The sequence below is a fragment of the Oncorhynchus tshawytscha genome, linkage group LG10, assembly GCF_018296145.1.
Source record: "Oncorhynchus tshawytscha isolate Ot180627B linkage group LG10, Otsh_v2.0, whole genome shotgun sequence".
Lineage (NCBI taxonomy): Eukaryota > Metazoa > Chordata > Actinopteri > Salmoniformes > Salmonidae > Oncorhynchus > Oncorhynchus tshawytscha.
The window spans coordinates 35,952,052-35,974,246 of record NC_056438.1 but is presented as its reverse complement, the minus strand read 5'-3'; the positions used below and the strand labels follow the sequence as shown (position 1 = coordinate 35,974,246).

Here is a 22,195-nt window from a genome sequence, read left to right as displayed (position 1 = left end):
TAACAAAATCCAAGTCTTTGGGGTCCTGTAAAAAGGTAATGGACTGTCTCTACAAATATTTGTATCGCTTTGAGACAACTTGAAATAAAATGGGTCATTTTCAGCAAGTCCAGTATCAAACACCAATTTGTCCATGCAAACCACTGCATGACTTAACGCATTACCTCAATCATGCAAAACCTAGGTCAGGGTTCCATTTCAAATGCCACTGAGAAAACAAAAGGTTTTCAGATTAACTGTATTCACTTGTCTATTTCTTGGCAATACCTAATACCTAACCTAATTCAACTAGACTGGTGTCTGGCAATTCCCCATTGTCAATGCAATGGTGGAAACTCACTTAAGGAATCACAAATTCCTCTCTGAATGAAGTCATTCATTGAATGTCATAAGTACCAACGACAAAACAAAGAAACCCAGTAGAAAATAGATGCTCCAACGTGCATTGCTTAGTTCTGGACAACGGAAAAGCCATTCTAGTGAAGACAAAAATATTTAACACTTTTTTTTTCATTAACTTAATTTATCCATCCTCATCCCTCATTTACAGACCATACGTTGCACACAAGTATTAGAAAACACAATGAAGAGGTCCCATTTGTTAGTCTCAATATTACCCCATATCACCCAGTTACATTTGATCCGAATGAACTGTTGCGGTTCTGACGTCCGTAGCGAACCTGTTACACAGTCCCAACATGCGTTACAACTGCAGTTCAATAAAACATTTATTTTTAAAAAAGGGACTTATTTTTTCATACACCACCAGAACATTGTCATCTCCGTATGACTATTATTATAATAATAATAATAACAACTTACTTCCCACTCGTTCACACCAAACCATGATCAAAACTAGAACTATAGAAATACGCTGGTCAAAATCTAAAATGAACACAACTATTTTGTCACGCTATTGTGATATATTAGAAATAGTCCGTAGATCAACAGCGCCTCTTCAACCTCACAAGGCTGAATAAATTTGGCTTGGCCCCTAAGACAACTACTAACTTCAACAGATGTTACCATTGAGAGCATCCTGTCGGGCTGTATCACCGCCTGGTACGGCAACTGTACCGTCCGCACCCACAAGGCTTTCCTGAGGGTGGTGCTGTGCGCCCACGCATCACCGTGGGCACACTGCCTGCCCTCCAGGACATCTACAGCAACAAGTGTCACAGGACCTCAGCCACCCGAGCCACGGCCTGTTTATCCCGCTACCATCTAAAAGGTGGAGACAGTACAGGTGCATCAAAGCTGGGACCGAGAGACTGAAAAACAGCTTCTACACTACATGACCAAAAGTATATGGACACCTGCCTGTTAAACATTGCATTCCAAAATCATGGGCATTAATATGGAGTTGGTCCCCCCTGGACACTGATGTTGGGCGATTAGGCCTGGCTTGCAGCCAGCGTTCCAATTCATCCCAAAGGTATTCGATGAGGTTGAGGTAAGGGCTCTGCATAGGCCAGTCAAATTCTTCCACACCGATCTCAGCAAACCATTTCTGTATGAACCTTGCTTTGTGCACGAGGGCATTGTCAAAATAGGGAAGGGCCTTCCCCAAACTGTTGCCACAAAATTGGAAGCACAGAATCGTCTTGAATGTCATCATATGCTTCAGCATTAACATTTCCCTCCACTGGAACTAAGGGGCCTAGCCCGAACTATGAAAAACCTCCACAGACCATTATTCCTCATCCACCAAACTTTACAGTTGGCACTATGTTTTGGGGTAGGTAAACATTCTCCTGGCATCCGCCAAACTCAGATTTGTCTGTCAGACTGCCAGATGGTGAAGCGTGATTCATCACTCCAGAGAACGATTTCCCCTACTCCAAAGTCAGGAAACGTTTCACCACTCCAGCCGACGCTTGGCATTGCGCATGGTGATCTTAGGCTTGTGTGTGGCTGCTCGGCCATGGAAACCCATTTCATTAAGCACCCGATGAACAGTTCTTGTGCAGACGTTGTTACCAGAGGCAGTTTGGAACTCGGTAGTGAGTGTTGAAACCAAGGACAGATGATTTTTACGCGCTACGCTCTTCAACGGTCTCGTTCTATCAGCTTGTGTGACCTACCAATTTGCGGCTGAACCATTGTTGCTCCTAGACGTTTCCACTTCACAATAACAGCACTTACAGTTGACTGGGTCAGCTTTAGCAGGGCAGAAATTTGACGAACTGACTTGTTGGAAAGGTGTCATCCTATGACGGTGCCACGTTGAAAGACACTGAGCCATTCTACTGCCAATGTTTGTCTATGGAGATTGCATGACTGTGTGCTCGATTGTATACACCTTTCAGCAACAGGTGGGGCTGAGATAGCCAAATCCACTCATTGTGTCCACATACTTTTGTATATATGGTGTATTTTGGGGGGTTTCGGACTGACATTGCTCGTTCTAATATTTATTTAGTTCTTAATTCCTTTCTTTTAGATTTGCGTGTACTGTTTTTGTATTTTTAGGCATTACTGTACTGTTGAAGCTATGAACATAAGTATTTTGCTACACTGGCGATAACATTAGCAAATTATGTGTACGTGACCAATAAAATTAGATTTGAACCGTTGTGAAGTGACAATGACAAGATTGCATTGACAACAAGTGTGGCAACCTGACACTACACATGGCATCAACTGGGGACCTGACTGGTTGCAAATAGGCTGGCGCCATTTTGATAAATGCAAGTTGCCAGAAAATCTTCCATTTTAGACTTTGACCAGGGTTTGTCTTCCACCTCAAACAAAGCCCCCTTTCCCAATCCCACCAATAACCGTCCTATTCCAAGCCGCCAAAATGGCATACACTCGCGCACACAAACACACACTCAAGTCTTTTGTTGTCATAAGGGGACCTCCAGGAGCTTTTTGTGGAGGTACTGCTTCACCTCCTCTATACCATTCAGCTTCTCCAGTTCATGATAGGGCAGCTGTGGAATAGAGGAACAACAGAGGGAGTGAGGAAAGAGAGGAGCACAAGGAGGGATGTCAGTAACACTGTTAGTTTTATACTTATTTTCAGTTACCTGGTAGCAGTTGCCAATTCAAAAGCGTCATCGAATGATTGTAATGGAGGTAAAGGAATACTGACATTTGGTTGAAATGTGGTTGTAAGATGTTTAAAATGTGGTCTATATATATATATATATATATAGTTTTTAAGATGGTTTAAATGGTATGGGCTCACCTGCAGAATGACGTATCCCAGGAGCAGCAGGTGACGGTCTCTCATGGCCCGGGAGCCCACCAGCACCTCAGAGTTGTGACAGTAGTGCCACTTGTCATTCACCGACATAACCACTCTGAAAGAAGAAAGGAAGTGGTATACAGCGATTAACAAATTATTTCTCATTTAGAAATAAATTCCTTATTCACACAAGTGGCAAAAGACAGTAGAAAGATGGCAGACCTCCCAGCAAAACAGTCTTTCTTAAAGTTATTCGGTAACTTGCATTGCTCCACTGATGTATTATCAAGCATTTAGTTGTAGTATAAGGATAGAAATCTGACTGGACAGATTTGGGAATCCCATCAGCACTGACCTCTTGAGCTGCTGCTGGTCCCCAGCTCGATCAGCCGGGTGCAGTTGAAGTGGTGAGGTGGGCTTCACGTCCCCGTTTGCCTCATAGAATGCAGGAAGCTCGCAGTTGAGCCCCTGACTCGCCGGCCCCACCTGCACCCCTCCCTCATCCTCCAGGATTTTTCCAATGGAGAATTGGAAGAGGGAATTGGGGGCAGCCGTGGCAGATCCCCCTACCCCGGAGGCCCCTGGATGTGCCAGGCTGTCTGAGGGAGGGCTGCTGAGCGTGGAGCTGTCTTGGCTCTCCAAAGAGTGCTCCTTGGCCAGGCTGTAGTAGTAATCGGCCGACGTGTAGTAAGGGTTGTAGTCCAGAGGGCCCCCGCCGTTAGGGCCCGTCCTCTGGGCCGAGGGAGGGTTTGCCCCTTGCTGCATGTGGTAGGGCAGAAAGTTCACCGCATCATCCCCCTCGACGGGTCGCTGGTCCCTCCCTACCTCTAGTGGGGCGAAGGGGGAGAACTTTTGAAAGTCTGAAGTGAGGGCTGTCACGGCTACGGATCCTTCTGGGGTTTTGGGGGCCATACCTAGGGAGGTTCCTGCCCCTGTCCGGATAGGGAGAACTCGGCCAGAGCCATCAATCCACAGCAGGAAGTCTAAAAAGGAATGGGGATATCGAGGATTAGGGTTGCAACATTTAGGGTTGAAACTTTATTCCTCAAACTTTGAATTTAGGAAAAACTGGGAATTTTGTGAAAGTTTCCAGAATTCTACAACCCCAAAGAGATTAAAGTACTACATAATGATACACCATTGTGTGGTATCTTACAGTAGAGCCTGCATCAGGTTGGATATCCGCGGTTCCCCGCGGTTGACCTGCAAAAAAACTCTGCTGGTGGGTGAGAATGAAAACATTCTTTCAACCCGTGTGTCGGCTCGCAGTTTGAACAATTATATTGCGGGTCAGAAACATTTGAAAACAAGATAATGTTCTACAAACCCAGGAGCTTGTTGTGTTACAGAATGGAATTCACAACATCATGCGAGAGATGAGGCAGACATAGAGCTCTGGAAAAAATGAAGAGACCACTGCAAAATGATCAGTTTCTCTGGTTTGACTATTTATAGTTATGTGTTTGGGTAAAATTAACATTTCTGTTTTATTCTATAAACTACTGACAACATTTCTCCCGAATTTCAAATAGAAATATTGTCATTTAGAGCATTTATTTGCAGAAAATGACAACTGGTCAAAATAACAAAAAAGACAGTGTTATCAGACCTCGCATAATGAAAAATAAGAAAATAAGTTCCTATTCATTTTTAAACACAATACTAATGTTAACTTAGGAAGAGTTCAGAAATCAATATTTGATGGAATAACCCTGATTTTCAATACCCAGCTTTTATGAGTCTTGGCATGCTCTCCACCAGTCTTTCACATTGATGTTGGGTGACTTTATGCCACTCCTGGCGCAATAATTCAAGCAGCTCGGCTTTGTTTGATGGCTTGAGACCATCCATCTTCCTCTTGATCACATTCCAGAGGTTTTCAATGGGGTTCAGGTCTGGAGATTGGGCTGGCCATGACAGGGTCTTTATCTGGTGGTCCTCCATCCACACCTTGATTGACCTGGCAACATTGCATCTTTTTTGTTATTTTGACCAGTTGTCATTTTCTGCAAATAAATGCTCTAAATGACAATATTTCTATTCGGAATTTGGGAGAAATGTTGTCAGTAGTTTATATAATAAAACAAAAAATGTTAATTTTACCCAAACACATAACTATAAATAGTAAAACCAGAGAAGTGGATAATTTTGCAGTGTTCTTACATTTTTTCCAAAGCTGTATACTGTAGGGCACAAGCGATGTACACAGTGAATCAGAGAACTGTCGTGAGAATACGTTGCCAAGCTTGGCCTACTTTTCCTGGCTAGCGTAGCTCACGTGAAAATGGCTAACGTAACTGGAGAAATAGAAAGGTTATGAAATACACCATAGTGGAAACAGGTGGTACGTGAGTGAAATCTCCGGTTTGGAAGGATTTTGGAGTCATTGTGGGCAAGGACAATAACCCAGTAGATGGATACACAGCCTGCAAAAAGTGCAAGCTCGTATTTGTTTACTATAGGCTAATTCAGTTTATTATCAGTGAATTATGTAAATTCAGGCTTTTGTTCATTTAGACCATAGGCTACGCAGGCCACATCAAGTTTATTTGCCAGCAACATAACACCCTGCATCCCACTGCTGGCTTGCCTCTGAAGCTAAGCATGGTTGGTCCCTGGATGAGAGACCAGATGCTGCTGGAAGTGGTGTTGGAGGGCCAGTAGGTCTAAAAACATATCCCCAGGGTAGTGATTGGGGAAATTGCCCTGTTTGGGGTGCAGTCTTTCAGATGTGAAGTTAAACAGATGTCCTGACTCTCTGTGGTCACTAAAGAGCCCATGGTACTTATCGTAAGAGTAGGGGTATTAACCCCAGTGTCCTGGCTAAATTCCCAATCTGGCCCTCATACCATCATGACCACTTAATCATCCCCAGCTTCCAATTGGCTCATTCATTCCCATCCTCTCCCCTGGTCGTTGCTGCAAATGAGAATGTGTTTTCAGTCAACTTAGTTGGTAAAATAAGGGTTAACTAAAAGTTCAAGTGCGGCTGGTAAAGGTTTGAATAAGGCTATAGCCTACAAAATAAATGTATTTTTGCAGCCTATATTCGATTCTGGGAATTGTTTACTTAAGTTTCAATTAAACTATTTGATTATCATATTAAATGTTAATGTGTTGTTTTGTTGTTGGCTATAGGATTTAATTCGTTAAGAAAGCTAATTAGAACAAGCTTTTCCCCCCAGAGCGATTCAAGTTGTCAATGTGCCGCATCTCATTGTGAAAATAAAAATATATTGTTCTTAGTTCATGCCATGGTTTCCTTTATCCCAATATTGATTCTACATGTAGACAAATTAATTAATGCAGGGAGAGGAAAAATAGCCTACTAGCCTAATCTAAAACAATTAAATAAAGTGTTATTTGGTGTGTCACGGATCAGCTCTCAGAACAATTCTATTTGGGTGGGTCGGGTTGTTGAGAAAAATCTGTCCTGGTGTCGGGTGGTGTTTGGAATTGATAAAGGCAGGCGTGGGGCAGGTGCGGCTCAAAAAAAACTGACCCGTGCAGGTCTCTATCTTACAGTGGCTGTTGGGTTTAACACACAATCTGGTGTTTGTTCAATGTACCTGTGTAATACCCAGGGGCCAGGACTTCATCTTGCTTGTAGCCATGCTCTCCAACCAATTGTCTGAGGGCTTCAGCTACAAGACCCTTGTAGCTGAAAAACACACACAAATACACTCATGTCAACCAGATACTTGGATTTGCAATGAAAGGGCAGACATAATTCAATAAAGAAAATAGATGACCATGCACCAACTAACAGTTGGTTAACCAATCACTCTAGGACTGCACCGTACCTGTATTTGCGGTTGACCTCATCAGCGGTCAGCGCATGGTCAAACATGAGCACCTTGTGCAGGTCCTGGAGCCGTGGACCGGTGTAGTCCTGGTACTCCAGTTCAACCGCTGCGTCCAACAGAGACAAGTAGCGAAGCACGATGAGAGCATAAGGACTGTCTACAAATGGGGGAAGAAGATCCACAGAAACAAAGACATGAGCGAGAGTAACTGTCTAAAATGGCCGATCATTAAAATGAATCACATACAACTGAATGGGATTGAGTTGGGGTATGTGGGGTACTATTCCACTTCATGCATCAGTTCATTTATGTGCGTGTTCATTAGTTGTTTATTAGGGGTCAGCTTGAGGTTTAGTGTGTCTACTGAAAGGGGTAAGTCAAAAGACATGAAACACAGCTGTTCTTTGATGTTGCATGATCACTTTATGCGCGCGTGTGTGTGTGTGTGTGTCACTCACTGGTGACGTTGCTGATGAAGGCAGTGGAGAAGACCCTGTGCAGCACCAGGCCGGGAAAGTGGCCCAGCTGGAACAGGGACATGAGGATGTTGACGGTGGCTAACGGGGAGCTCAGGGCCTTAAGCTCCAGCACCACCTCCAGCTTGGAGAAGAACTGGACCTTGTTGGACGGCAGGTAGTTCATCCGGCTGAAGGGGAACACCAGCTTCTGGATAACCTGTGGGGAAAAGAGAAAAGCCATTTTCGTGATATTACCAAGTATCAATTTTTGCTGCGAAGAGACAATCATTAGATCATTTGTTTTGGTGCTGTCCGTATGCAGCTTGTTTTTGGTCGCAGGTTCAGGAATGTCTGGAAAAATTGCAACATTTACCAGGAGCTAACTCGGCAAATAGCAGTGCTGGATGATTTTAAAAAGTCAGTCAATCGATCAATAATATAAGAATACTCTTAGCAAAACAATGTATCTTTAATTTACAATCTGTAGAAACTGAGAATAGAAAGGTTCAGAAAGTTTGTGAAACATCACAGCAAAATATATGGCAAATAGTAATCAAAAAGGGATGGTCTTTATTGATAGAGGGGAGTTGTAGAAAGTAGCTGAAGGATGGGACTAAAAACAAACAAAAGATAACTATTGTGTCTGTAAAATGTATATAGTATGTATAAACTGGATGTAGAAGCCTAAGTGGTGTTGTCCATTAGTTTACTCCAAACAGGGGAGGGGTGGTAGGGTTAGGGAAAAATAAAAGGAAAATATATAAAACAATTCATATTTTTATAGATACACACACACACACACACAAAACCATTCAAAAGTTTGGGGTCACTTAGAAATGTCCTTGTTTTCCATGAAAACATACATGAAATGAGTTGCAAAATGAATAGGAAATATAGTCAAGATGTTGACAAGGTTATAAATAATGATTTTTAATTGAAATAATAATTGTGTCCTTCAAACTTTGCTTTTTGTCAAAGAATCCTCCAATTACAGCCTTGCAGATCTTTGGCATTCTAGTAGTCAATTTGTTGAGGTAATCTGAAGAGATTTCACCCCATGCTTCCTGAAGCACCTCCCACAAGTTGGATTGGCTTGATAGGCACTGCTTACATACCATATGGTCAAGCTGCTCCTCCCACAACAGCTAAATAGGGTTGAGATCCGGTGACTGTGCTGGCCACTCCATTATAGACAGAATACCAGCGGACTGCTTCTTCCCTAAATAGTTTTTGCATAGTTTGGAGCTGTGTTTTGGGTCATTGTCCTGTTGTAGGAGGAAATTGGCTCCAATTAAGCGCCGTCCAGAGGGTATGGCATGGCAAAGTGGAGTGATATCTTGAAGGAAGGCTACCTTTTACCCTGTACAAATCTCCCACTTTACCACCACCAAAGCACCCCCAGACCATCACATTGCCTCCACCATGCTTGACAGATGGCGTCAAGCACTCCTCCAGCATCTTTGCATTTTTTTGCATCTCACGAATGTTCTTCTTTGTGATCCGAACACCTCAAACTTCGTTTGACCATAACACTTTTTTCCAATCTTCCTCTGTCTAGTGTCTGTTCTTTTGCACATCTTAATCTTTTATTTTTATTGGCCAAGTCTGAGATAGGGCTTTTTCTTGAGACTGGTGTTTTGCAGGTACAATTTATTGAAGCTGCCAGTTGAGGACTCGTGAGGCGTCTCTTTCTCAAACTAGACATTCTAATGTACTTGTCCTCTTGCTCAGTTCTGCACCAGGGCCTCCCACTCTTTCTGTTCTGGTTAGAGCCAAAATGATCAATTAGCCTTTTGAAATGATAAACTTGGATTAGCTAACACAACGCGCCATTGGAACACAGGAGTGATGGTTGCTGATAATGGTTACAACATTAACTATGTCTACACTGTATATCTGATCAATTTGATGTTAATTTTAATGAACAATTTTTTTTGCTTTTCTTTCAAAAACAAGGACATTTCTAAGTGAGTCCAAACTTTTGAATTGTAGTGTATATACAGAACTAGTCAAAAATCTGGACACATCTACTCATTCCAGTTCCCCCCCCCCCTTTTTTCCCTATATTTTCTACATTGTAGAATAATAGTGAAGACATCAAAACTATGAAATAACATACGTAGTAGCAAACAAAAAAAACTGTTAAACAAATCTAGAGATTCTTCAAAATAGCCAACCTTTGCCTTGATGACAGCTTTTCACACTCTTGGCATTCTCTCAACCAACTTCATGAGTCACCTGGAATGCATTTCAATTAACAGGTGAGCCTAATTTGTGGAATTCTTTACTTCGTTTCTAATGTGTTTGGATGCCAGGGAGGGGTGGACCCAGCCATGACTAAGCATCTTTAGTGTCAGCTACATAATAACTCTGAATTGTATGTAAGGGTTAGGCTGCTCGGGTTGACTAGTATCATTATTGCAGTAATTAATCGATATTAAATAAAGATGATTGTTTGAAGAAATTACAAAATTCTCTCTCAGTATTCATTTCCACGACACCTGCTTGGGCCAAGAAACATGAGCACTAGACATTAAACTGGTGGAAATCTGTCCTTTGGTCTGAGGAGTCCAAATGTGAGATTTTTGGTTCCAACCGCCGTGTCTTTGTGAGACGCAGAGTAGGTGAACGGGTGATCTCCGCATGTGTGGTTCCCACCGTGAAGCATGGAGGAGGTGGTGTGATGGTGCTTTGCTGGTGACACGGTCAGTGATTTATTTGGAATTCAAGGCACACTAAACCAGCATGGATACCACAGCATTCTGCTCTGGGACAAATCTCTGAATGTCCTCGAGTGGCCCAGCCAAAGCCCGGACTTGAACCCGATCGAACATCTCTGGAGTGACCTGAAAATAGCTGTGCAGCAGCTAGGGGGCAGCAGAGCCTATCGTGGAATGGGGAAATAATGTATTGTTAATTCTATGCTTTGAGAAATGTCAATAAAGCATAATTTATAGCTTTTACTCTGGAGTAGCGTCCACTGTTTACAAGGTGTCAGAAGTACGAGCCCACAATGTGTGTAAATAATAGGGATGTGTCAAATATCCAAATGGACATTTCTTCAGAAATATTAGTCAGTAGTTGTGTGGTTGTGGTCAGTAGTTGTGGTGCGGTCAGTAGTTGTGGTGCGGTCAGTAGTTGTGTGGTTGTGGTCAGTAGTTGTGTTTGTGATCAGTTGTGTGGGTCAGTAGTTGTGTGGTTGTGGTCAGTAGTTGTGTGGTTGTGGTCAGTGGTTGTTGTCAGTAGTTGTGAGGTCAGTAGTCATGTGGTTGTGGTCAGTAGTTGTTTTGTTCATTAGTTGTGTGGTCAGTAGTTGTGTGGTTGTGGTCAGTAGTTATGTGGTTCAGTAATTGTGTGGTTCAGTAGTCATGGTCAATAGTTGTAGTTAGTAGTATGTGGTTGTTGTCAATGGTTGTGGTCAGTAGTCGTGTGGTTGTGGACAGTAGTTGTTGACAGTGGTCAGTAGTTTAATGGCAAGTGATTGTGGTAGGTAGTTGTGTCGTTCTGCTCAGTAGTTAAGTGGTTCAGTAGTGTGTGGTTGTTGTCAGTAGTTGTAGTCAGTAGGCATGGTCATTAGGGGTCAGTCGTTATGTGTTTGTGGTCAGTAGATGGGTGGTTGTGGTCCGTAGTTGGGTGGTTGTGGTCCGTAGTTGTATTCATGATCAGTTGTGTGGTCAGAAGATGGGTGGTCAGTAGTCGTAGTCAGTAGGTTAGTAGCGGTGTGATCAGGATTTATGGTCTGTCTGTATGTGGTTGTGGTCAGTAATTGTGGTCAGTAATTGTGGTCAGTAATTGTGTGTTTGTGGTCAGTTGTGTAGTTGTGGTCAGCAGTTGTATTGTTGTTGTCAATAATCGTGGTCAGTAGTTGTGTGGTTGTGTTCAGTAGACACCTTCGTTGTATCCAATCAGAGCAGCAGGATCAACGTACAGCCCACCCTTTTCTTTACAGACAGGCAAAATAGCCAGTTATTTAGAGAATGGGGCATGCGCTGGAGCTGATCGATTTTTTAAAACAGATTCACAAATCATGGGAATTTGTCAAGCTAAAAAGAGTTTTCTCCCTCCGAGGCATGTGTTTGTTAGGCAAACAGTTGCCTTGGCAGGCCTGCTCCCTCCACGGCTAAAGCCACTGAGGAACATGCTAACAAACATTTGTGCAATGAAGCTAAATGAATACCGCACTCTGACCCACAAAACTTTTTTGCTAGATTCATGATAGTGTTGTTGGGCAAAGCAAGGAAAGTAAACTTCAAACTTTATGTTATTTTATTGAAATTTGCAGCTGTTGTTGGTAAGTAATGAATCTGCTAGTTTCTGATGACTTGGTGCATCTATAAAAGAAAGCAGTTGATGAGTTACTAAAGCAGCTCTATCTATTGATTGCTAGGAGCTATTCCTAATCTGTTTTCGGATTTGAAAAGCAAAGAAGTAGCGGAAGATTGTATATGCCCTACGTTTCTGACTTGTTGGGGGTGGTCAAAAACAGCATTTGGAAAAAGTTGGTAAAAGAAATGTGTTACTGTAAACAGCAGTATCGTTAGATGCGTAGCAGATATTTTTTTCCGCAAACAGATTTGAAAAGCAGAGAAGTAGATGTTCTAACTTGTCGAAGTTGTTGGCGAAGTGGTCGAAGTAGCCGATTTGTGTCAAAAGTTGCATAGTTGCATTTACAGGAAATGGAATGTTGGAAGTGATGTCACAATGGGGGCAATTTAGAATGTTGAAAAAAGTCCCATGAAAGTGAATGAAGATGGGCAAAAACTCAATCCAGACCAGTCTACACGTTTTAAAATTTGAACTGCATTTCTAGCTTAAACGGTGTTAGAGGAGTTGAATGTAAAATAATAATAAGTAGTATGTATAAGATTTAAGTGGGGACTCTTGTTTCGCAAGCCCCACAATAATAATAATAATAATAATGAGTATGTAAGAAATCTATAGTTCTGCATTGATGACATACAAATGATATTCAAATGATTAATTTAATAAAACGACTATGTAGTTTCTATGATGTGCGCCCCATAAAAAGGCAGCCTTCACATCTGTAGATTGTTCATGTTGGCCAATGAAAGCATTAAAGAGGCTGAGTGTGTAGCAAGTGGAGTGAAAGTTCACTAATGCAATGCAAGATGGAATAAAATGAGGGAATTAAACATTTGCGAAATGAGAAGGAGTAGGCTACAATGAGCAACCAACAGATAAGCTGTTGTTTTATCTGAATGGGGTTGGGGAGAAAGCGCAGCATGTAGCCTCAATTAGCCTAGCTAGCTTAGCTTCTCTGGGCAACTCCAGTCAAGACAGGCACTGTTATATGGGATGATAAATAACATTGTGACTGCTACAATTTAGCTAGCCTTGGTTATAGTTGCCGTGGCTACTGCGTCTCTCTCTCCCGCACACACCGGCCCCTCGGCAGTGGCAGTCTCTCTCCCTCACGCAGCAGTGCTCAGGTTAAAAACACAAGTTAAAAAAACAACATGTATTTAGCACGTATCCAGATATCGGACAAAAATTTATGTTACTATTCGAATAGTGAAATGATTTCAAACCCCCATCCCTAGTAAATAACCAACATTTCAGGTGTAATAATAGCCATTCATAAAAAAACAGTATGCCCAATAATAAGCAGCAATAAACAGATAGAGTACACCCACAGTCACAACACCGGAGTTGCTCAGTGGTTTAAATGTATGACAGATTTTCTAGAGATGAGTGGGCCTCCTTACCTTGCTGTCCAGGTATTCACCCTTTTTGACCAGAAAATCAGCGATGGTGTCAAGAAGTCGAACCTCTCTGAGCCGGTGGCGGGCAATGTATTTGGCAATGAGGGCCATGGTGAATGGGGTTATGCTGTCCACTTTTTCAGGCAGTTGCTCTATTGAGAAAAGAGCAGACTTATCTTGGAAATTATAGAATAATATAATATATACAGTATATCACAAAAGTGAGTACACCCCTCACATTTTTGTAAATATTTGAGTATATCTTTTCATGTGACAACACTGAAGAAATTACACTTTGCTACAATGTAAAGTAGTGAGTGTACAGCTTGTATAACAGTGTACATTTGCTGTCCCCTCAAAATAACTCAACACACAGCCATTAATGTCTAAACTGCTGGCAACAAAAGTGAGTACACCCCTAAGTGAAAATGTCCAAATTGGGCCCAATTAGCCATTTTCCCTCCCCGGTGTCATGTGACTCAGAGTTCCAAGGTCTCAGGTGTGAATGGGGAGCAGGTGTGTAAAATTTGGTGTCATCGCTCTCACACTCCCTTATACTGACTGGTCACTGGAAGTTCAACATGGCACCTCCTCTCTGAGGATCTGAAAAAAAGAATTGTTGCTCTACATAAAGATGGTCTGGGCTATAAGAAGATTGCCAAGACCCTGAAACTGAGCTGCAGCACAGTGGCCAAGACCATACAGCGGTTTAACTGGACAGGTTCCACTCAGAACAGGCCTCGCCATGGTCGACCAAAGAAGTTGAATGCATGTGCTCAGCGTCATATCCAGAGGTTGTCTTTGGGAAATAGACGTATGAGTGCTGCCAGCATTGCTGCAGAGGGTGAAGGGTCAGCCTGTCAGTGCTCAGACCATACGCTGCATCACTGCATCAAATTGGTCTGCATGGCTGTCGTCCCAGAAGGAAGCCTCTTCTAAAGACGATGCACAAGAAAGCCCACAAACAGTTTGCTGAAGACAAGCAGACTAAGGACATGGATTACTGGAACCATGTCCTGTGGTCTGATGAGACCAAGATAAACTTATTTGGTTCAGATGGTGTCAAGCGTGTGTGTCGGCAACCAGGTTAGGTGTACAAAGACAAGTGTGTCTTGCCTACAGTCAAACATGGTGGTGGGAGTGTCATGGTCTGGGGCTGCATGAGTGCTGCCGGCACTGGGGAGCTACAGTTCATTGAGGGAACCATGAATGCCAACATGAATGCCAACATGTTACATACTGAAGCAGAGCATGATCCCCTCCTTTCGGAGACTGGGCCGCAGGGCAGTATTCCAACATGATAATGACCCCAAACACACCTCCAAGACGACCACTGCCTTGCTAAAGAAGTTGAGGGTAAGGGTGATGGACTGGCCAAGCATGTCTCCAGACCTAAACCCTATTGAGCATATGTGGGGCATCCTCAAACGGAAGGTGAAGGAGTGCAAGGTCTCTAACATCCACCATCTCTGTGATGTCATCATGGAGGAGTGGAAGAGGACTCCAGTGGCAACCTGTGAAGCTCTAGTGAACTCCTTGCCCAAGAAGGTTAAGGCAGTGCTGGAAAATGATGGTGGCCACACAAAATATTGACACTTTGGGCCCAATTTGGACATTTTCACTTTTCTTGCCAGCGGTTTAGACATTAATGGCCGTGTGTTGAGTTATTTTGAGGGGACAGCACATTTACACTGTTATACAAGCTGTACACTCACTACTTTACATTGTAGCAAAGTGTCATTTCTTCAGTGTTGTCACATGAAAAGATACTCAAATATTTACAAAAATGTGAGGGGTGTACTCACTTTTGTGATATACTGTATGTAGAAATCGACAGATTAAACAGCTGCCAGATAATGGCAGAGGAGGGGAAGGGAGGAAAGGAAAACTCACCAGCCAGGCTGCACACAAACCTCTCCTGCCTGTTCTGGTAGAAGAGGTGCGAGCTGAAGATGAGCTCTAGGCTCTTGTTGCTAGCTTCACGTGCACACACAGCCAGCATCTCATCCAGCAGCGCCATCTCCGGGTCGCGCACACCACTTACGCTAGCCAGTGTGTGTTTGACCAGTCGCAGGATCTTCCTGTTGGTAGGTAGAGCGGGACAATGGTGGTTGTTACTAAATGGAGTACAGCTACAAGTGAAAGTGAATTTTCGTAGCTGGTTAAGAGAGCATTTCAACTAGCCCTAACCGTAACCTAATTCTCATAACCTGCTGCGAAAAAGTCACTTCCGGTCTTAGCTGTATATCACCTAGTCAAAACTGACAATGGTGGAATTTGGAATCATGATACAAAGTAAATTATTGTGATAAAAGCGGTTATCAAGATTTGACCAAGTATGACGATTAAAGCCATTATCGCCAAGTATCGCAATTACTGCTTTATCACAATAATTTGTATTTTATTTTTTTATTAAACCTTTATTTAACCAGGTAAGCTAGTTGAGAACAAGTTGTCATTTACAACTGCGACCTGGCCAAGATAAAGCAAAGCAGTGCGACAGAAACAACAACAGAGTTACATGGAATAACCAAGCCTACAGTCAGTCAATACAATAGAAAAAAAAAGAAAGTCTATATACAGTGTGTGCAAATGGCATGAGGAAGTAAGGCAATAAATAGGCCATAGTAGCAAAGTAATTATAATTTAGCAGATTAACACTGGAGTGATAGATGAGCAGATGACGGTGTGTAAGTAGTGATACTGGTAGTGATAACCAACATTGAAATTATTGAAATGACACTCGGGAACTCATCACGCTAGACCTGTGTCGTGTTCAGTAAACAAAATTGGCATGACTCTAACATTGTCTATCGAAAGCAACCCAGTTGTACTTCATAACCCTGCATTGCCTCTACTTGGATGGCTAGTCATGAATTATGAATGGACCTCTTACAAACAAGAGAACCCAATATAACATGTAAAGTTGTATACATTTGTCTATATTACCCTAAACAGGTAATTAACCATCATACCAAACCTACCTGTTGGCCAGAAGCTGCTCTGGGTTGGGGCGTACATTGGCGACGTTCCCGGCCGCCGTAGTGTCGGTGGGTTGCAGCGAGTGCCACTTGAGCCGGTAGTAGGAGAGTAGCAGAAAGAGGGTCTGCGGGTGGCGCTCCCGCTCCAGGTTCTTCTCCAAGCCTGCGAGGCAGGCCTCGGTCAGGGGGTGCTGGCTGCTGGGGTGCAGCTTCATGCTGGAGCTGAACACCATGGAGACATCCTTCTGGTTGAACTGGTCCAGCCGCGACTGTGACTCTGCCTCCAGCACCTGCACCACCTGCGAGTCGCTGGGAAGGCCTAGAGGAGGAGATGGGAAGTTCAGGGAGTTTTTAGTTTACTTCATTTCTTTAGAAGGAATATAGTCCGTTTTATATATCAGAATATTGCATTCAGGGTTATGTACAATAATTCCTTTCATATCCATAAGAAAACAATTGAAAACACGTATAAACCAGTAATTAGAAATTAAATTAGTAATTGCCATTTCACTATGTTCATGTCTCATTCATAATATCAAATGCATAAAAACGATGATTAACCTGCACTAGCAATATTACTTTCAAACTGCCTCCATGCGACCACCTAGCCTCACCTAGTGCAGCCACAGCGTACAGGCAGTTGACGATGCTGAAGTTGTCGAACTTGACACAGTCGCTCACGATGGCTTTGCACAGTGTCTGGAAATCCTGGTGCTCCAGGATCTGTCTGCCTTCGTTCTCAGCTCCTCCACCGGCTCTGGGAACCAGGGCTGCCTCCGAGTCACCACCGCCCCCTCCTGCAGCCCCGGCCTGTAGTAGCTGGCCGATCTTCTGCAGGGCGATGGGGTAGTGGTTGTGTGAGATCTTGCCCGGGTTCTGCGTCACCCAGCGCAGCACCTCATCGCCCCGATGCGAGCGCTCTATCAGCCTCTTCATGGTGAAGAAGGTGTCGTAGCTCATCTTCTCGTGGATGAAGTTCCACGTCTTCTTCTTGTTGCCAGCGGCGCCAACAGTGGCGTGGTGGTGCAGGTGGGTGTACAGAGGGATGGGGGAGGCGGAGGAGGGGGGCAGGTGCGGGTGGTAGTGCTGCTGGTGATGGTGACTGTGGAAGTGGGGCCCCCGGTGAGGGTCAGGGCGCCCCTGGTAGAGGGGCGGGTAGCTGGGGGTTGGAGGGTGCACGTGGTGGGGGTGGTGGTTCTCCAGCATGGGCAGCCCTCTACCCCCCAGGCCCGGCCAGTGCCCTGGCTTTCCCCCTCCTCCTCCCCCACCTCCTGAGCTGTACAGGCGGGTAGCGTACATGCCGGCGAGGGCAAGGACACTAGGGCGGCAGGCGTGTCGTGGGCAGAGGGGAGAGGGGATGATGATGCTGCCGCAGCTCAGGAGGCCCGGGCCGGAGTGCAGCCACAGCATAGTACACGGGCTAGTCCACCGCTGGGGCACTGCACACTACACCTACAGGGAGAAAGGAAGGGACAGAGAGAGGAGAGAAGATGGAACGAATAGGCTAAATAAAACACTCCAGTTTAGAATGTGTGAGAATCCCTGGAGGGTCACAAAATACATGTACACACTAGGGGTGACATTGGGATGCTTGAGTATTTTGGGTAATTTCCTACTTAGCCAGAGTCAGACCAACTCATGTATACCATTTTTTGGTCTGTGTGCGGTTTAAAGGTAGTATATCATTAACTTAATGCAATTTCTGGAAATCTATGGGTATCTACTATCCAGCTCCTCTCAAAAGAAGGGAAATAGACCCAACTAGTCCAAAGCTGGGTGGTTAATAATTTATAGTCTTAAAGCTATACCTATAGCGCATTCGGAAAGTATTCAGACCTTGACTTTTTCCACATTTTGTTACGTTACAGCCTTATTCTAAAATTGATTCAATAAAAAAAAAATTTCAATCTACACAAAACACCCAATAACAAAAAAGCAAAAGCAGGTTTTTAGGATTTTTTGCTAATTTATACATTGGAGTCCACCTATGGTAAATTCAATTGATTGGACATGATTTGGAAAGGCACACACCTGTCTACAGTATATAAGGTCCCACATTTGATAGTGCATCTCAGAGCAAAAACCAAGCCATGAGAATGAATGAATGGTCTGTAGAGCTCCGAGACAGGATTGTGCCAAGACACAGATCTGGGGGATTTCTGCAGCATTGAAGGTCTCCAAGAACACAGTGGCTTCCATTATTCTTAAAAATGGAAGAAGTTTGGAACCACCAACACTCTTCCTAGAGCTGGCCGCCCAGTCAAACTGAGCAATCGGGGGAGAAGGTCAGGGAGGTGACTAAGAACCCAATATTCACTCTGACAGCACTACAAGGTTCTCTGTGAAGATGGGAGAACCTTCCAGAAGGACAACCATCTTTGCAGCACTCCCCCAATCAGGCATTTATGGTATAGTGGCCAGACGGAAGCCACAACAGCCGGCTTGGAGTTTGCCAAAAGGCACCTTAAGGACTCTGACCATGAAAAACAAGATTTTCTGGTCTGATGAAATCAAGATTGAACTATTTGGCCTAAGTGCCAAATGTCACATCTGGAGGAAACCTGGCACCATACCTATGTTGAAAGGGATGGTGCCAGCAGCATCATGCTGTCGGGATGTTTCTCAGCTGCTGGGACTGGAAGACTAGTCTGGATTGAGGCAAAGATGAACAGAGAAAAGTACAGAGAGATCCTTGATGAAAACCTGCTCTAGAGCGCTCAGGACCTCAGATTTGGGCGAAGTTTCACCTTCCAACAGGACAACAACCCTAAGCACACAGCCAAGACCACGCAGGAGAGCCTTTGGGACAAGTCTCTGAATGAGCTTGAGTGGCCCAGCCAAAGCACAGACTTGAACCGGATCAAACATCTCTGGAGTGACCTGAAAATAGCTGTGCAGCACGCTCTCCATCCAACTGACAGAGCTTGAGGATCTGTAGAGAATGGGAGAAACTCCACAAATACAGGTGTGTCAAGCTTGTAGCGTCATACAAGGCAGTTGTTTAAATTAAGTTTGCAAAAATAAAAATAAAATGCATAGATTGTTTTTTCCACCTCATCAATCTGCACAATCAATTTTCGAATAAGGCTGTAACGTAACTAAAGGGATCTGAATACATTGTAGTAATTAATATATAATAAATTAGTTAATTTGACTGATAATCGTAAGAAACGAGATTCTATCAACTTCCTCATTTACGGACTACTTTGGGTTCTGCTTGCGCTCTCTTCTGCGGAGACTTGGTGTGGTTTCGTAAACAACTCCCAGGATGCAGCCAGCTGTTGCGTACTCTAGTAGCTAACTTGCTTATTGGCAAATCATCATCATCACAGTTAATAAATAATGTCAGACTTTGTGGTAGAAGAATAGTTTTATTCAGAGACATATTTATCTAAGCCAGAATTTACTGAAGAGTACTTGTGTAGTTGGACGCTGAGCGAGCACAGAGGGGGGCTGAATCAGCGGGAGCCGGTCTAAGGGGGATTGATGGTACAACTGCTTGTGCTGCACAGTGGGACTTGTTACTGCCATCGATTAGGTCCCTTGATATCTACGGCGTAGAAGGCAGCGCACCCAGATTGTGTAACAAACCCAGAGGACTTTTCTGCGCTCATCAATCATGGAGTAATAGATACCTTCTTTGTCCCCAAAAATGAACTGGAAGGAAGCAGCAGCCCATACCTGCTGGTCCAAATGGATACGTAAAATAAGGGCTGTGTTACGTGAAGGTTTACCCTGGCAAGGGGTTTTGATAACCGTGTAAATCTCTCTCCGACAACGTGACTTATGTAATGAAGTACTATTTCTTATGCAAATGACCAGCTTACTGCTATTACATTGCTATAACTAAGACAACACATAGCAACGTATTTTCACAGTAAAACATGTTAGGCCTCATAACAGGATATCTCTCACACACACACACTCACTTAAACCATCCACAACACTGTCAAAACAGGAGACATCCTAGCCACAGGTGCTAGCCTGCAAGGACACACAGACTTGCCAAGATAAGAACGCACACACATTACACACACTCACTGCGAGGACACCAAGATAAGAACGCACACACATTACACACACTCACTGCGAGGACACACAGACTTGACTTGCCAAGACAAGAACGCACACACATTACACACACTCATTCCCTCTCCTGGGGATGGGTTCCAAAGACAAAGAACTCTTCCAACTGCCAATGGGACGCTGACACCAGTCTGGAGGGAACTGCCAATCAACTACCAGCAACCTACCAGAGGCCTGATCTACCAGAATCTACCTACGTCATACCCATGAATAAAATGACTGTACACAATGTATCGGGGCTTTTTTCTGAAGGTTCCCTATGAGCCAGACGAACGAGAGTCCGTGCACGCTTTGCCAGATATCTCTACACTGTTAAAATAAACTGCCTTTACTATACCTGATCCACCCTGTCCAGTGTTTTAACTTGGTCTCCTGTATCGATTCATCAACACTTATCAGTATATTCACCTGTATTTACCCCTCAAAATGAAACGCTAATTAGCTGCTAATGTGGCTATCACAAAGCACTGCAAATGCCATGATGAGCTGGACGAGTGCCGAATCGAGGCAAAGATAAGAACCCCTGGATTATCTATCAAATGTTAGCTAAATGAAGTAATTAGGGCTGTCAAGTGATAAAAATAATTCAATCGCATTAAATTCTGCAGTTAAATCGCACATATTTAATTTGCTCAAATTTGGTGCTAAATAAAGATTTTTCCATAAATTAAAAAAAAAAAAGCTGTGTATTGAGTTATAGACATGTAGGCCTGAATCACAAAAAAGGTTCTGTATCAGAATGTTTTTAATGGCATATTCACCATAAACAAGTTAAGCAGCACAAAAGTACTGTAACTTACTAATGCTCCCAGTAGGCCTACAAATGCTCCCTAATAAATTCTCAAGAAAAAAAATAACTGGCTCTATGGATACAAAGACCATAAACTTGTCCAACGTCATGAATTCAACTGAACATAAACCTGTGACCATACACTTCAGTCGTCCTATTTATTTTCATTGAGCCAGTTGCAAAGACAAACAAGCCTGTTGACATTTTCAGATGATAAAACTGCTCTGTCTTTGGCAGGATGGATACGCCCAGAAAGTGAAAACAACCTCTCACAAGGTACTGACATAGCAGGAGATGCCAGGTACCTTCGTGCAATGCAGGCCCTGCATGCTGTGACCTCCACTGTAGTGGACAGTCCTCCATGATGATGCTGGGCTCTGCTTTGTAACATTCCATACATTTCTCCATGGACTCCTCCTATTCATCAGAGTCAGACTCAGAAGAACTCAGAAGCAGCTTTCTTCTTTAGCAGCTCTGACTGTTGCTTTATCAAGTTGCTGTGCAGGCCTCTCTTCCTTCAGCAAGTTGCTGACCAAAGCCCACACTTCACCCCTCTCAGGTCTAGGAAGGCACTTCAGGTCCTTAAAACCTCCGGTCGAGTGCTGTGGCAATCTCCAGCCATGTGAGGTTGGTGTTTCTCCAGGTCTGTTGTGAATGACAGCTTGAATCTTACCATGTAGGCAGTGTCATTTCCATCACCTGAAGGAGATGACAGAACAGGCAACACCACCAAGCAGGAAAAGTACAACTCTCTTCCCAGAAGTAAAGTCAAGTACTGGCACTGAAAGAGAATTCAAAATCACTTCAGTCAATTGTAAGAGACATGTTATTCTCGCACGCACACACACACACACACACACACACACACACACACACACACACACACACACACACACACACACACACACACACACACACACACACACACACACACACACACACACACACACACACACACACACACACACACACACACACACACACACACACACACACACACACACACACACACACACACACACACACACACACACACACACACACACACACACACACACACACACACACACACACACACACACACACACACACACACACACACACACGGTAGCCTAGTGGTTAGAGCGTTGGACTAGTAACCGAAAGGTTGCAAGTTCA

General features: G+C 43.7%; 1 protein-coding gene across 4 annotated transcripts in view; it reads right to left on the bottom strand.

Moving 5' to 3' along the window:
• Positions 1-2,299: 2,299 nt before the first annotated feature.
• The window catches only part of LOC112260156 (FAST kinase domain-containing protein 3, mitochondrial), a 31,907-nt gene continuing 12,011 nt past the window's right edge, over positions 2,300-22,195 (bottom strand). For 2 of the 4 annotated variants that reach the window (XM_042328522.1, XM_042328523.1), the window contains exons 3-13: positions 21,343-21,818; positions 16,776-17,613; positions 16,165-16,480; positions 15,074-15,261; positions 13,184-13,332; positions 7,458-7,674; positions 6,997-7,156; positions 6,763-6,854; positions 3,549-4,176; positions 3,194-3,308; positions 2,300-2,936 (exon numbers count right to left, since the gene is read on the bottom strand). In XM_042328522.1, the coding sequence (XP_042184456.1) occupies positions 2,850-2,936; positions 3,194-3,308; positions 3,549-4,176; positions 6,763-6,854; positions 6,997-7,156; positions 7,458-7,674; positions 13,184-13,332; positions 15,074-15,261; positions 16,165-16,480; positions 16,776-17,571 (2,748 nt within the window). In that variant the 5' untranslated portion in view covers positions 17,572-17,613; positions 21,343-21,818 and the 3' untranslated portion in view covers positions 2,300-2,849. The remainder of the gene's footprint in view (positions 2,937-3,193; positions 3,309-3,548; positions 4,177-6,762; positions 6,855-6,996; positions 7,157-7,457; positions 7,675-13,183; positions 13,333-15,073; positions 15,262-16,164; positions 16,481-16,775; positions 17,614-21,342; positions 21,819-22,195) is intronic. The other 2 variants (XM_024435050.2, XM_024435052.2) reach the window with 1 other exon arrangement.